Here is a 13,403-nt window from a genome sequence, read left to right on the forward strand (position 1 = left end):
AGCCTCAGTGTTAAATCCTGACACTATGAGGTCTCCTCGTTCTTAGGAGACAAGCTGCCTAATTAATTATTAATGCTTATCAGACTCCTCTGGGGAAGTGTTAACTAGTTTAACTTGTGCATGGTGTAATAAGCGCTGCTCTCTCTGACTCACTTCAGATTTATGAACTCTACAATGGCAGCTCCATGCCTGTGATGTTTGAGGTTCAGCTGGACAACATTGTGAGGATCCAGGAGGAAAATTTTCAGCATCCTGTGTTCGTCTGTCTAACTCCTAGAGGAGAAATCCCCCCTGGCACCACAGGCCACGTTGAGTGGATCTTCTCACCCCTGGAAGCCAGAATGTACTCGGTAAGACCCTCTCCTCATAACTGCCAGAAACAGGGCTTTTTTTCTGTTGTTGTGTGCCTAAAATTCTTTAGATCTTTTATTGATGGTTGATCCACGTCATGCTACAGCTGAATTGAGCTCTGTTCCTCCAAGAGGCAAAGTCTTGAGAGCAAATGAGTGGCTGGTCTGGCCAGGAAATGCAGCAGATAAATTATCTCATAAATTTGTTCTTCCAAAAGAACACTTTTTTTTTTTTTTTTTTTTTTTTTCCCCACAACCAGAGTAATCCCAATATGTATTTCTCAAGAATCAATGACCAGGGATATAAACAGATTTTTTGGTTCATTGTTGGTCTCCAATAACTCCCACCAACAAGACTGATTTGTACTCTGCTGTAGCCCTCTGGAAACAGCCATTCCAAAGACCTCTGTCCTAGTCTGCAGCAGGCAGGGCCAGAGCTGGAGCACTGCTTATTGCCCCACTCTATGGTAGACGCACAGATAGATAAACTGAATTGTAAAACTTCAGCTTTTGTTCCAAGAGGGAGTCCCTGCTCATGCAATAACTGGCTCATTGACTCCTTAACCAACTTTCCTGGATTAGCAGGGAAAGTTAAGGCCTGGAAGAGCAAAAGAGACGATTTCTCATCACTCATGCATGTAGTGTATTTCCCAAATATAAGTCTGGACTTAATACTATTATCTTGTCCAAGGCAGGTTGATGTTCCCATCCACATCCTTGGGGGTGAATCAGCCGTGATTACCTTCCAGGGAGTAGGCTATGATCCACATACCGTAGGAGATACTGCCACATCCAGCAAAGCTTTGTCTCCTTCAGACTTTCCAAGCTCTACCAAGCTAACTGTGCCTGGGCAGGTAAGTCCAGGTATGCTGATATGAACAATATGATTAGCCCAGAAACGTATAAGAGAGACTAAAATATAGAAGTGGCCCCATCTGGCAGTAGCTGGTGTTGCAGGGAAGTTTATTATTACGAGGCAGAGCAAAATATGTCCCTTCCAGCAGATGATCTGGAGCCCAACTCATAAAAGCAGTTGTTCTGAAAGATGCCTTTCTTCCAGTGTGCTGTTTCCACTGCCGTTAGAAACAAAAATGTTTTAGGGTTTGTTCATTTTCTGATTTTTCTATTAAAAGGTGTCCTCTATCCCAGATAACTTTATTTGCAGCTAAAACACCTTCTCTTTGGTAATTCATTCGGAAAAATTCTCCTGACATACCCTGTGAGGGCTTGGCTGCCTCCTTTTCACAGCCAAACTCAGAAAACGCATAACCTGGCCTCAGACTGCAGAATGGTCACTAATTGAGGCACATCCCAAGCATTGCACTTGTTTGACCCGTCATTGGCACAGCAGGAGCTGGTTTGGCCTGACTAGAGCTGGACTGCCAGCCTGGACAGTCTGTTGTTAAACTTGGCCACAGATCCCAGTATAGAGAGTCAGCATTAAGCAGCATCAGCAGAGGCATACTCCAACCAGGTAAGGGATTAATCCTGTGTGATATTAGCATCCGTACCTTGGAGCTCAGCCACAGCTACATGTGCTCTTTAGCTTCCAGCTGGGCAATTGCATTCCTGGCTGAAGCAAAGAGAAGGTGATTGAAAATCTGTCTTAGGCTGCCAACCAACTTGCCATTCCACAAGGCTCTGTTGCCTGTAACTAAGAGTCATTAGCTTCTGTAATGATCAGTGTAATTCATTAGAGTTTGCGCTGTGCCTGGAGAATGGGATAGATTGGTAGCATACCAAGTGTGCGGTACCAAGGTGCACTTTCCCAAAACTTGTATTTAGGCTAATGAGGATTTTGCACAAGCCTACACCTCATGTGTTTGCCACCTGAAATGGGAAAAGGCCTGGACTGCAAGTGCTGCAGAGAGAATCTTGATGCTACTGGTGCTCTGTGCTCCTGAGACCTTCTCCTGCTCCAGCACCAGCATTACGTCCTAGTCATTTCTCACTCAATTCCACTGCAGCAGGGCTGTCTTCTTCCTGCAAAGACTCACTGTAACCGAAGCAAAAATTAGAGAAATATAACACTCCCTCAAGTTGTTATGGTAAAGGTAACTGGCTAATATTATCTGTGAATTGCTGGATAACCTGGGGGACTGTCTTTCTCCTATGGCCACATCCCATCATTCTTCACTGCTGTTCCTCCTCGTTTCACCTTGTTTCTGGCAGGCAGTTACCTTGTCACACCAGAGGATTTGCCTTGGAAATATCCCAGACTGCAGCAAAGCCAGTCGACTTGTCTTTCTCAACAGTATCTTGGAGAGTAAGGCTGTGGTGTTTGCCTGGCAGATAAGCACCTGTAAAGACAAGAGGGTGAGTCTTTCCTTCTCTTTACAGTCTTCTTGCCCATCTCTGTTGTGCTGCAGAAGAACTTTCCACTACATTTGCAACCAAACAATCAGAAACAATCCTAGGGACTTGCCTTTTTTAGTAGCTGATGAAAGGAAAGGGCAGAGAAAAGTGAAAGCAAGGGTTAGGATGGGGAGTAGGAAAAACAGGAATTCAGAAGGGGAATCTGAAGACTTCGGTGAGGATACGTGAACCTGGAACTACAGGATGCAATAATGAACCTCAGGATACTGCCTACCAGCAAAGTCAGTGGTTATTCTTTGAATATATCAGCTGCATCTCTCTCATGCCACATACCTCTGAGAAAGGGAAGGAATTCCCACAATCCTGTGTTTCCTGCAAAGAGAAGGCACATAGTAAGGTCCCAGGATAGTGAAACAGCTCCTCTGTGGCTTTTTCTTTCCCAGGTGTTGCAGATTACTCCAGAGTCGGGGATTGTGCAGCCTGGAGAGAGCATCCCCTGCTTCGTCACCCTGCGACCTTCAGGGAGTGCTTCCTCCTACAGCATAGATGTGGTGTGTGAGGTGAGACCCAAGAGGTACCTGTGTATTGCCACCACCTGGGCATGTCCTGCAGTTCCCAGATGGCTGGCCACAGCGGTCAGGTACCTGCCGCTTCCAGCTGAAGGAATTCTTCTCTGCTCCATTATGGTGGCCAGCACTTCTCATTCTTGAAGACACTGAGTTTCACCTCTCCTGGTGCTTTAAGTGTCTGTCTGTGTGGCTCACTGGACAAGGTGTAACTGTGCAACACATGGCTTTGTGAGTTGAACCCAGCTGCTAGAAGTCATTATTTGAGTGGGAGTGGCTTTTAGTGGATGTCAGAGACTTAAGTAGCTGTAAAAAGTAAGTCTTGCTTCTTTAATACTAGTCGGGGCACAGACTTGCAGAAAATGTCCCTCTGGACACTTTCCAGGTGTTCTTTGGCAGGAGATTGTGTCTTCTCTCTATAAGTCATATACTAGCACTGTTCTCTCCCATTCCTGCCCCTGGAAGTTGTGGAGAGGGAGTGGACCCTGGCTGGGACCTCCTGGAAGGGAGGAATGGGTGACAGGCATGGACCTGAGCCAGAGGCTGTGTTATTAACAGCTCCTTTCTAGCCCTGCTCCCTCCAGTCATGGTTTGCTTCATAGATACACATCCAGGAGTCCCTGGTGCAGTATGAGAGGGAACTGCAGGAGTGGGAAAGGGAGAAGGAACGTCAGGCTGTGGAATTCACCATCACAGAGAAGGACCTTGGGACTAAGAAAAAGCCAAAATCACCCGCCATGGTAAGTGCTGCCAGAACTTTACACCAGCTTAGCTCAGAAAGAGCAGTAGGGTGTCAACAAAATATGTTCATTAAGAAAATGTAGGCAAGTGATAAGAGGACATGAGGCTCTGATCTACTCAAGATCTCATAGCTGGTCTATGGATAGTGGAAAATGAGATCTTGGTTTCTAGCCAAGGATCCTCTTGTACTGTCTTCAGTGCTGAGAAAGGGAATAGCAGGTGGGGAACATGGAATTAAAATTACTTTTCTGATCACCTTACAAACTGTGAATTTGCTAACAATCATCTGAAATTTGGAAGTGCTTGAGAAGCCTTATGAACAAAAAAAACACTGGCTCTGGAAACAGATGGTTGTCTTTTTAACTGTGACTGGGGAGAAATGTGTAACTAATATTAAGAATATTAATATTAATATTAATAATAATAATATTAAGAATATTAAGAATGTGGCTCAAGTGAAGAATGGGAGGATGAGATCATGGACTCTCAACTAAGGCAAAGTAAAACTAAATCCTGGAGTCTTGTCCTGCTCTATACTTTCTTACGGTCTGATTTCTCTTCCTTGTTTTTAGACTTTTTTAGACTTCTTTCTCTTCCTTTTTTTTTTTTTTTTAGAGGTCATCAGTTTCTGCTGAGACAGAAAATCTCCTGGGATCCTCAGCTGTGATCAGAAAATACAAGGTAAGTCAAGCCTGTCTCACCCACAGTAGAATCAAACTGACTGCTTTAGAAAAGAGGCAGATGCTGGATATCACAGCGTGGGAGCCTGGACAGAGACCACAGCAGGATTTGTAGCTTCAAGGCTTTGGGAGACAGACTGTTTGGAGGAGCCAGAAGAATCAGACTGTCTGGCTGTGTCCCATGGGCAGTAACTTTCCAGCTGAGGTGAATGGGAAGCAAAATTGGAACCAAACATACACCCGTGATTGGGGAAAGGGGGAAAGGTTTCAAATAAGCAGAAAAGATGCATCTGGGCAGTGTAGTCGGTACCTGGACGGGTTTCATGATGGGACCACAACAGAACATGTGCCATGATGGAAAGTGGCAGGACCCTGGCGTGACGTGGTGCAGACTTTGCCCTTGCTGCTAGAACATCTGTGCTCTGTGCCTCGGCAGAATCTGCAGGCAGGAACTGCCTTGATTTAAGCACGCAATAAGCTTTAAAGCTCAATTTGCTAGGTTAATCTCTGTTCCCCCTCAAGTTTGGACATGTGCACTGCTGGAAAAGACACCTTTTCCAGCAGTGGTGGCAAGTTGTGAGACAAGGTCCTAGCAAATACTCTCCTGGGGAGACCCTGAAACCCTGCTGACAGTCAGGGCTGGCACATGAGTTAGTGGGGAGGAAGCAGACCCAATTTCCAGCATGGACGCTCATGCCTGATAGCAGCACTGCAGTGCCCAGATCATTTTGACGCTGTCTCCAGTCCAGGATCTGGTGGCTCTGGCTGCTACACATTCCAGCTCTCATGCCTGTGCTCACACCTACACCAGCCAAAGGAGCGACTAAGTACCTGCCATTTCTTTCTCTCCAACAGACATTACCCCCTATTACAAACCACCCTATGCCCAATCTGCCAGCTGGACACCTTCAGAGAAGGCTGCTGTTGGACAAAGAAGCCAGCAGGGTGTGGGTCAAACCAGAGCCTCCCAAGCCCATTCTCTTACACCTTTGTGTGACCGCCAGGTCTTACTCTGTTGAGGATTTCTTCAGCAACTTCACCTCAGAGTTCCCCAAATATTTCTTGTCCCGGTAAGAGATCCAGCTTTTTGGATTGGCATCTTCATCTGAGCCAGGACTGCCCACACTGTGATATGCACTGAACTTGGAGCTTTGCTCTGCTCCTCTCCAGTGTCTCAGTCTTAGGCAAGAAGTGCTTTGCTTTACCCAGCATTAGCTGACATGGCCTGTTTCTCTCCCTTACTCAAAAGGGGGATACTGTCAGAGCTCAGTGCTCCTCTCTTACAGTGTCCCTGCTGCTGTCACAAATACAGCAGCTCCTACTTCTCCTCTGGTTCCCCTGCACTGTTCCTGCTTCCCTGCAGTTCTGCTGCTCAGCCAGGGCGATGCAGGTCTTTGGTAGTTCCATTCAGTAGTGCTGCCACTGATGGGACAATTTCTTTCCCAGCCCTTTCAGTGACCAGCCCTTGGAGAGAAAGTTTGTGGATGTGAGTTGGGACAGAGACAGGATGGACATGGACCCCGAATGGCTGTCCCTGGCTGCTGCTTCCAAACAGGAGTTGCAAATAGTGACTGACATACTCACAGGTGTCATCAGGTGTGTCCCTTCATTCTCACCCGGTTTGGAGCCCCTGTTCTCCAGGGGAGTGTGTGCAGCATGGCCAGCCCTCTGCTCATCCCAGAGGAATCTGTACACTCCTGCTGCACCAGTATGTGGGATCCAGCCTGCTGAAGGCTGCCCTGGGAACTACGAGCTCAGGAGTCACAGTGTGACAATCAAAGGCAGGATCTTGCTCCCCAGCTAGTGAATGGTGTCACTGCCCAGGGACCAGGGCACTCCGCCTGGCATCATATTGGGAACATGCCACATTGGGATTCACCTGTTTTATTTGTCAGCTTCAGAGATGAAAAGAAACAGTGCTGGGGAGGCAAAGGTAGTTTCCTTAGCTCAAGCCATCTTGCTGCCTCCCTTAGGCTTAGAAATCAAGAAGGGACAGACTAAACACTGACATCAGTCAGGGTTTTCCTCTGATTTGTACTGTCTTGTAGAGATCCTCTGGGGTCATACTGATATCTTATTTGCTGGGATTCATCCTTTATTTTCCTCCTCCCAGAGGCGTCTTGGAGAACACACAGTTCCACGATGCAGTGAGAAGAAGCCTGGATGAGGCCATTCCATATTTCTCCCAGTTCCGGTGTGTAGAATCAGCAGAGCTCCAGGACAGGAGACAGTGCCCCATGGTCCTCTCCATGGCCTCTGCTTCACCAGATCTTTACCCTGATGAGGGTGGAGAGGGGAAAGAAATGAGTCAGGAAACCTCTCCCAGCAACGATTTGCTGGAGTCTTGGGACATTTTTCACCACAAGCAGTTGAAGGAGCAGAAGGAGATGATGAGCAGGTAAGGAAGAGCTCACACATAAAAGGCAAGGGCTGCACAAGCAGGAGAGCCATGATAGCACACTGCCTGGCCAGAAACTCATTTCTCCTTCAGCCCTGTGGCATTTGCTGGGGTGTTCTGTGTGCTGAGGGTGGAAATTGATGCTAGTCCACCTAGCCACCCTCTCCAAAGCACAGTTTGTGAACAGTTCAGGTTTGGTGTGTGTTAGGGTTGAGCCACGGGCAATGCCAGCATGCTGATAGTAAGTGAAGTTTGCTTTATGCTTGAGCTTTCACGGCGATATTAGACATTAGAGTGCACGTATGCTTACCTTATCTTACCTCTTATTTTCACTGCAGTATTTCATCACCTTGCACTTGCTGTGGCTACTCTGTTGTACACTGCTACAGGCCACAAGTGTATGCACAAACGCTAACCACAGCACAGCTTGGAGGGAGAAACCAGTAACACCACAGTCACCCAGCTCTGCCCAAGGCCAGGGCCTGATGCCAGCTGGTGACAGTTCTGGGAGAAGGGTCAGCACCCCATTGCTCAAGACTTTGGTTCATTGGCCTTGGTGTGTAGGAAACAATGTGTGCTCCACTGCTGTGCCTGATGTGTCACGGGAAGAGTCACAGCAAGCAGTCTGCCTTATCTGTGTTCTGATAGCTGTCCTCTGCCTGTACTTTTGCCCCTCCAGGCAGCCGGCCTTTGGGAACCTGGCAGAGTTGGTGCTGGAAAATACACTGCAGAATATCCTGATTGAAGCCAGCCATGGGGAGGTGGTGCTCACAGCCCGGCCCAGGGTCATTGCTCTACCGCCCAGCCCTTCCCAAAGGTAACAGAGTATATCTGTGCTGTAGCGGGGGACAGGACCTGTCCTCAATATGTCAGGCTGAAGCACAGCCTGTTTTCTAAGCCACGTGGATTAATTGGAACACTGCCTATCAATGCCAAGGTTGCCTGTGCAAAAGGGGAAACCTACTCCCAAAGCCTCTGTCCCTTCTTGGCTTGTCTTGAGCCACAGAACAGAGGTGGGAACACTACAGACTTTCTGTGGACCCCAGACCACCATGCAGTGCTGGGGCAGGGCCCTGTGAGTAAGGGGCTGGCCTGAGGCGCTGGAGAGCCCAGCACAAGGAGGGTCTCTTGGGAAAAGGGGTCAGGTAGCAGGCAGCACAGCCCCCTGATGGCAGAAAGGAGGCAAAGCTTTCCTAGTCCAAGGCTAGTAGTGTGGGATCTAGTTAGATTGGGGGAATGGCCACCGGTGGGGAGGCAGATTTGGGAGTGAGGGTGAAGCATGAGGATTTGCCACAGCTTGGGGAGAAGTGCAGGGAGATGGGATTGAGGGAGGATGGGAGAGGGTTGTTGTATAGAGATGTCATCTCCAGAGCTGCAGGAATCTTGTCTAGTTAGACAATGGGTGCTCCTTGTGATCCGTTGGGAAGGGATGATTACCTGGGGGGAGGCGGCCACAGGGTGCTCTCTCCCCACACCAAAAGTAATATCTTCTTCTTCAGAATCACCAGCCCAGCATGCCCACCCTCAAGAGCATAGCTGCTGGCCACTGTGCTGCTTGAGCTCTTCGAGCACATAAACTCTCTCCACTTTTCATCGCGTCCCTGTGATGTCCAGAGCAACTCTGATCCTCCCACACCATGATCTGAGCTCAGCATGCTGGCTGCTTCTGAGGGGATATGTCCTGATTATGTCTTATGTCAAAAGCTCCAATTTTAATCCTGTGGAAACTCCACAGCAGAGTCCATGACATCTCTCCTCTCAGAGAAGAACCTCCCTGTGCTACAGGGAGCACATGGATAACCTCTGTGGCTGTTCCCACTGCCTCCTGCCTGTACCAGCTGGGAGGGGAGTGGAATCTGCTTTGAAATGTAGCTGAGGAAGGACTGACAGCTGGGCACTGAGGTGCTGAGCCCCTGCTGACAGCAGTAGGACACAGGTACTGAATCTTCCTCCCCTCCTTGCTGCAGTGACCCAGCCGGAGAGCAGCTGCAGCACTGTAGCACACTCAGCAGCCCAATAAAACCAGCTTGGACTCTGGGCACACAGAAAACTGCTGTGTAACGTATGTAATCCATGCATCTGGGTTTGGGAGCACCCTGGACAGGCTCTCTCCTCTTCAAACAGCCTGACTGTCACCTGGGGAAGGGGATGCCTTGGCCTGGCACAGGGGGCCAGGAGGCTGTCACTGTGCAGGTGCGGGGTTTGTCACAGCCGGGTGGTGGCAGTATCAGTTGTGAGAAGTGCCAGGTGCCAGCGTGGAGCTGATGCTGGGCAGCAGCTGCCTGCACCCTGGCAGAGCCTGCAGGCTGACCGTGCCAAGCAGCAGGGCTGGCTTTGCAGCATCTCCCATCTTCTGCAGCCATGCTAAGGGCTCTGCTATGCAGGGATCACTCAGCCCTGGTGGGGATGCAGCTGGTGTCCCCCTCCAAATCCTCCTGTTCTGTGTTCCCAGTGTCAGCGCCCAGACAAGACCAGAACTGTACCTTCTCCCCTTGCAGCTCCAGAGAAAACCATGCATGAGGAGCTGCAGAGGGCTTTTGCCCTGCTCAGCAAAGCGCAGATGCCTGCTGTGCCTGGGGGTGCTGCAGCTCAGCCAGCAACACACAACACTCCACTCTGTGCAGGAGCCCTGCGTGTGTAACCATTACTGAGCCCCAGGGCTGAGCTGTTCCTGTTGTCAGAGATAGAGCAAAGGCACTGCCAGCCCCTGAGCTCAGCCTAGGTGCCTGGGGCCTTCACACCTGTCCTGGATCCTCTTCATGAGAAGTACAGACCCTCTCCTCCCTCCCCAATGCTCTAAGTGCCAGGTCTCCTACATCACAGCAGCTTTTCTTTTTCTGGGCTTTTGCTGGTGCTGAACAAGTGATGAGGCACCACTGCCTTCCTCCTCAGCTCAAGGCAGCCACAGGGCCTGGCTGTTCAGTCCAGTTGGGATGTCTCTGCCTCGTCCAGGCTCCTTACTAGGATTTGCTCACTACAGATGCTCTGAAGTCCTGTGACAGCCTTCCTGAATGGGTAACACAGGTAGGAGCAGGAGACTCTGCATTGTTCGAGAGCAAGTTTAATCCAGCTGCCTGCAGGAACATGGGGCAGCCTGGAGCAGTAGAGACAGGGCCAATATGTTTGTCCATCCTCAGATCTGCTGCATGATTTGATGATCTCTGTACTGCATCACCTTTAAGTCCTCTGCCTTATGGGACAGATGGGTCAAAACGGGAATTGCTGTATGTTGGTCTGGTGTGACACCCAAGAGCAAATGGATAGAGCCTGAGTGCAAACACATATGCAGGGAATGATATTTTTGTCACTAAAGCTCCTATCCTCCCCACTCTCCCACGCTGAACACAACCTGGATCTGGAGGAAATGGAACTCAAATTGTGCTTGCCTGTTGGAGCACTATCAGAGGTAAATTCACTTTTCTGATTAACGTCTCTCTAGGAGGAGAAAGCCCTGAGACAGTGCCTTCAGCAATGGGTGAGTCAGGAACAAGAGGTCTGAGAGCTACTTACACATCTGAAAGAGAAATCTTTCTTTCCTCACCTCTTTGCAAGGGGTGTGAGATGGTGATGTCACCCCAGTTCCAGGTCTACTCTGGTGCTTGTCAACCAGAACCACTCAGCGTGCACTGAGAAAAGCCATGAGGAGCTGTCACACACTTTTCTTCTTTTATCCTCATCCTAAGTCAAAAATACACCAGGGACAGCCCTTTTAAGATGTTGGGGAAATTCCTGCTTCCTCTTCTCAAAACGGGAAACTAGATTCAGGCCCTGGTTTTGGAGAACACTTGGATGTGTGACCAAGCCACACTGCTGTCCCTTTGGCAAAGGGAGTGGGAGGCAGCAGCACCCCCAGCAGAGCAGAGCGGGCAGCCTACAGCAATGTACTCGCAGGGGGTTCGGTGTTCCGCTGTTGCTCCTCCCCGCACTCGGATCTTGGGGGCAACGATGAAGGGTGGGCAGAGATGGGCAGTACTGACAGGGATGACTTCTTCTTTAGCAAGAGGCTTTGTTGCTACCTGCTGCCAAGGGTGAAGGCAATGAACCATGGGACTATAGCAGAGCCAGACCCACAGCCCTGCTCCCAGAAGAGGGGAGAAGCCCTGTCACTGCTAACCATGTTTGGAGCTCAAGCAGGAAGAAGTTCGAAGAGCTTTTTGTATTGGCTTCCAGGGCTGGATCTGGCCCCTGACCCAACATCAGCCACGTTTCTAATGCACATCTCTCTGACGAAGATATTGTAGATACAGGTCCTGCTTGCTCCCACTGGTGTTTGAGTGGTGAAGTGATGCTCCCATTGGGCTGGGCTTGGTGGCCAGGCTGGCCAGGACAGGTATACGGGAAGCATGAGGATGACTGAGTGAGATCTTGGCAAGCGAATGGGGCTCCTCGTGCTGCTTATCACGACTGCTCAGTCATCAGGCAGTTAATGCAACACACAAGAGGCCTTCTCTTCTTGTCTGTTAGTCCAGCTCCTAGGGAGGGGTGAAATGGCCTTGGGGCAGGTGAGCAACAGAAGCTATCCTGAATCCCATTAAAACATTTAACACCTGCTGAATCGTGCCATTGTCTGGGAGATAAAGGGAAGGGAACAAAGCTGCTCTCGATCTTCCCTACCGGGGTGTCTGGAAGGCTCTGCTGTCCCATTGCAGCTGGGGAACCTGAATCCCCTGCAGAGACTCATTGGTGTGGCTGTGTCCATATGGGAAGGTGACAGTGTTAGGGGACAGCCCCTGGGTCCTCTGTTGCTGGTGTGCACAGTCCCTGGCCGGAATCAGCCCCTTCTTTCCCCCCCATATTAAGTATTAGGTAGGAACATAGAAAGGTCCTGCCCTGACTAGCCTGCAGTGTCTGCACAGGCAGGGCAAAGTCTGGAGAGCAAAAACGTGAAGATGAACCTCGCAAAACCCTTGGCAGAGATGGGCAGAGACTTTTCACCCCTGGCCTCCCAGGTCTGAGATACCAGGCTTTGCTGGCTCAGCTACGTTGCTTTGGAATTTTTGGAATTTTTCAGTCCATGCTCAGGTCAGGCCAGGGCACAGTGGTGGCTCCTGAGGAACAGGAGAGGTGCTCTGATGTGAGGCAGTCAGTCCTCAAAGGACAGTGAGGCAGTGCAACCCCTTGGCTGCTGCGAGAGGAGGCTGAGGCTGCCTCTGCTGGGGTCAGCGCTCTCAAGGGCATGTGCAGGGGCTTGGTCCCAGTGCTGCCTGTCTGCTGGGGAAGGGCACTCGCTGGTAGATGCTGTCCTGGAGATGCTGTGGCCAGGACAAGTGGAAGATGTTCTCCAGGATGGCTGTCCAGTGCAGGGCACTCTGCAAGCTCAAAGGACCCGCTTTTCTCTTTGCTGTTGTTTGGTGCATGGTGGGGCCCTGCCCTTGCAGGTGAGAGGCTGGGATGAAGGAGCATTTCTGGCAGAGCACATAGTACTGTCTTAGAGATGTCTACTACAGCTACAGAAGCAATGGTGTGGTGTCTGGGGGCTTTCTGGCTTCTCCGGGAAGGGGGGAAGCAGCCAGGCATCCTATGCCAGGAGCTTCTGCTTCTCTCTGCTAGTGTGTGGCCTCACAGGGAGAGGTGAGAGTCCTCCCAGCACAGCTCCCATACAGCGGGAGAATTGGGCAAGCCCAAGCATCAGGGCCTGTGTAGTGCCAAAAGGAGAGCGAACATCACATGTCCTCTTAGTACCACCAACCCAGGGCACCAGTGATTCTGTATTTCCTTTGTTGGCAAAACTGCTGGAGAAGAGGATCAGGATGTCTGAGGCCAGCAGTTTGCCATCACTCCAGCTCATTCCTGTCCCAGGCTCCGTTGCAGAGACAGCAGCAGCTAGGATGGATGGAGCCTACCTTTCAAAATCCTGGCTCTGAGAGGGACAAGTCTCTGAGGAAGAATAGTTGAGTGGCAATGGCTGACAAGTATCTGCAACCATCCACTTACATTTGGGAATCCACTGCAAGCACACTCCAGCTCTGGAAAGGATAACGGTGGCAGTTTCTAACACATACCCACGACCAGGATATCTGCAGGTGTCCACTGTGGGGTTAAAACAGCATTACCCCCTTCCCCACCTGCAAACGCACCCATCTACACAAACAAACACACCAGTGCACTTGCACAAAGGAGCTTCTCCTGCCACCACAGCTGCACTTCATGCTCTGTTATCCAGGGAGCTGTGGGTGCCAGAGTAACCCAGAGAGATAGCCCAGCTCCTGCTGGCTCGAGCTACAATCAGCTGAGGACTGTCAGGGCTGATTAGTGTGGCTGGGTGCTACAGGAGTGTGTCGTAACTTCTCCTGGCCCACATGGGCTCTGCACTCTGCTGCCGGAGCTGGGACAGGACTGTCTGCATCAGTTA

The 13,403-nt window shown here is 50.2% G+C and overlaps 1 protein-coding gene across 1 annotated transcript in view; it reads left to right on the plus strand.

Annotated features, from left to right (window-relative positions):
• CFAP65 (cilia and flagella associated protein 65) overlaps positions 1–8,587 on the plus strand; it is a gene marked incomplete at both ends in the record, with an annotated part of 29,460 nt that extends 20,873 nt beyond the window's left edge. The window contains 11 exons of the mRNA XM_082055611.1: positions 159–350; positions 1,046–1,204; positions 2,523–2,666; positions 3,110–3,226; positions 3,835–3,972; positions 4,589–4,654; positions 5,509–5,723; positions 6,100–6,249; positions 6,767–7,051; positions 7,731–7,868; positions 8,551–8,587. Coding sequence (XP_081911737.1) covers positions 159–350; positions 1,046–1,204; positions 2,523–2,666; positions 3,110–3,226; positions 3,835–3,972; positions 4,589–4,654; positions 5,509–5,723; positions 6,100–6,249; positions 6,767–7,051; positions 7,731–7,868; positions 8,551–8,587 — 1,641 coding nt within the window. The remainder of the gene's footprint in view (positions 1–158; positions 351–1,045; positions 1,205–2,522; positions 2,667–3,109; positions 3,227–3,834; positions 3,973–4,588; positions 4,655–5,508; positions 5,724–6,099; positions 6,250–6,766; positions 7,052–7,730; positions 7,869–8,550) is intronic.
• Positions 8,588–13,403: the final 4,816 nt, after the last annotated feature.

The sequence above is a fragment of the Streptopelia decaocto genome (genome assembly GCF_964273445.1).
Source record: "Streptopelia decaocto genome assembly, chromosome: 6".
NCBI lineage: Eukaryota > Metazoa > Chordata > Aves > Columbiformes > Columbidae > Streptopelia > Streptopelia decaocto.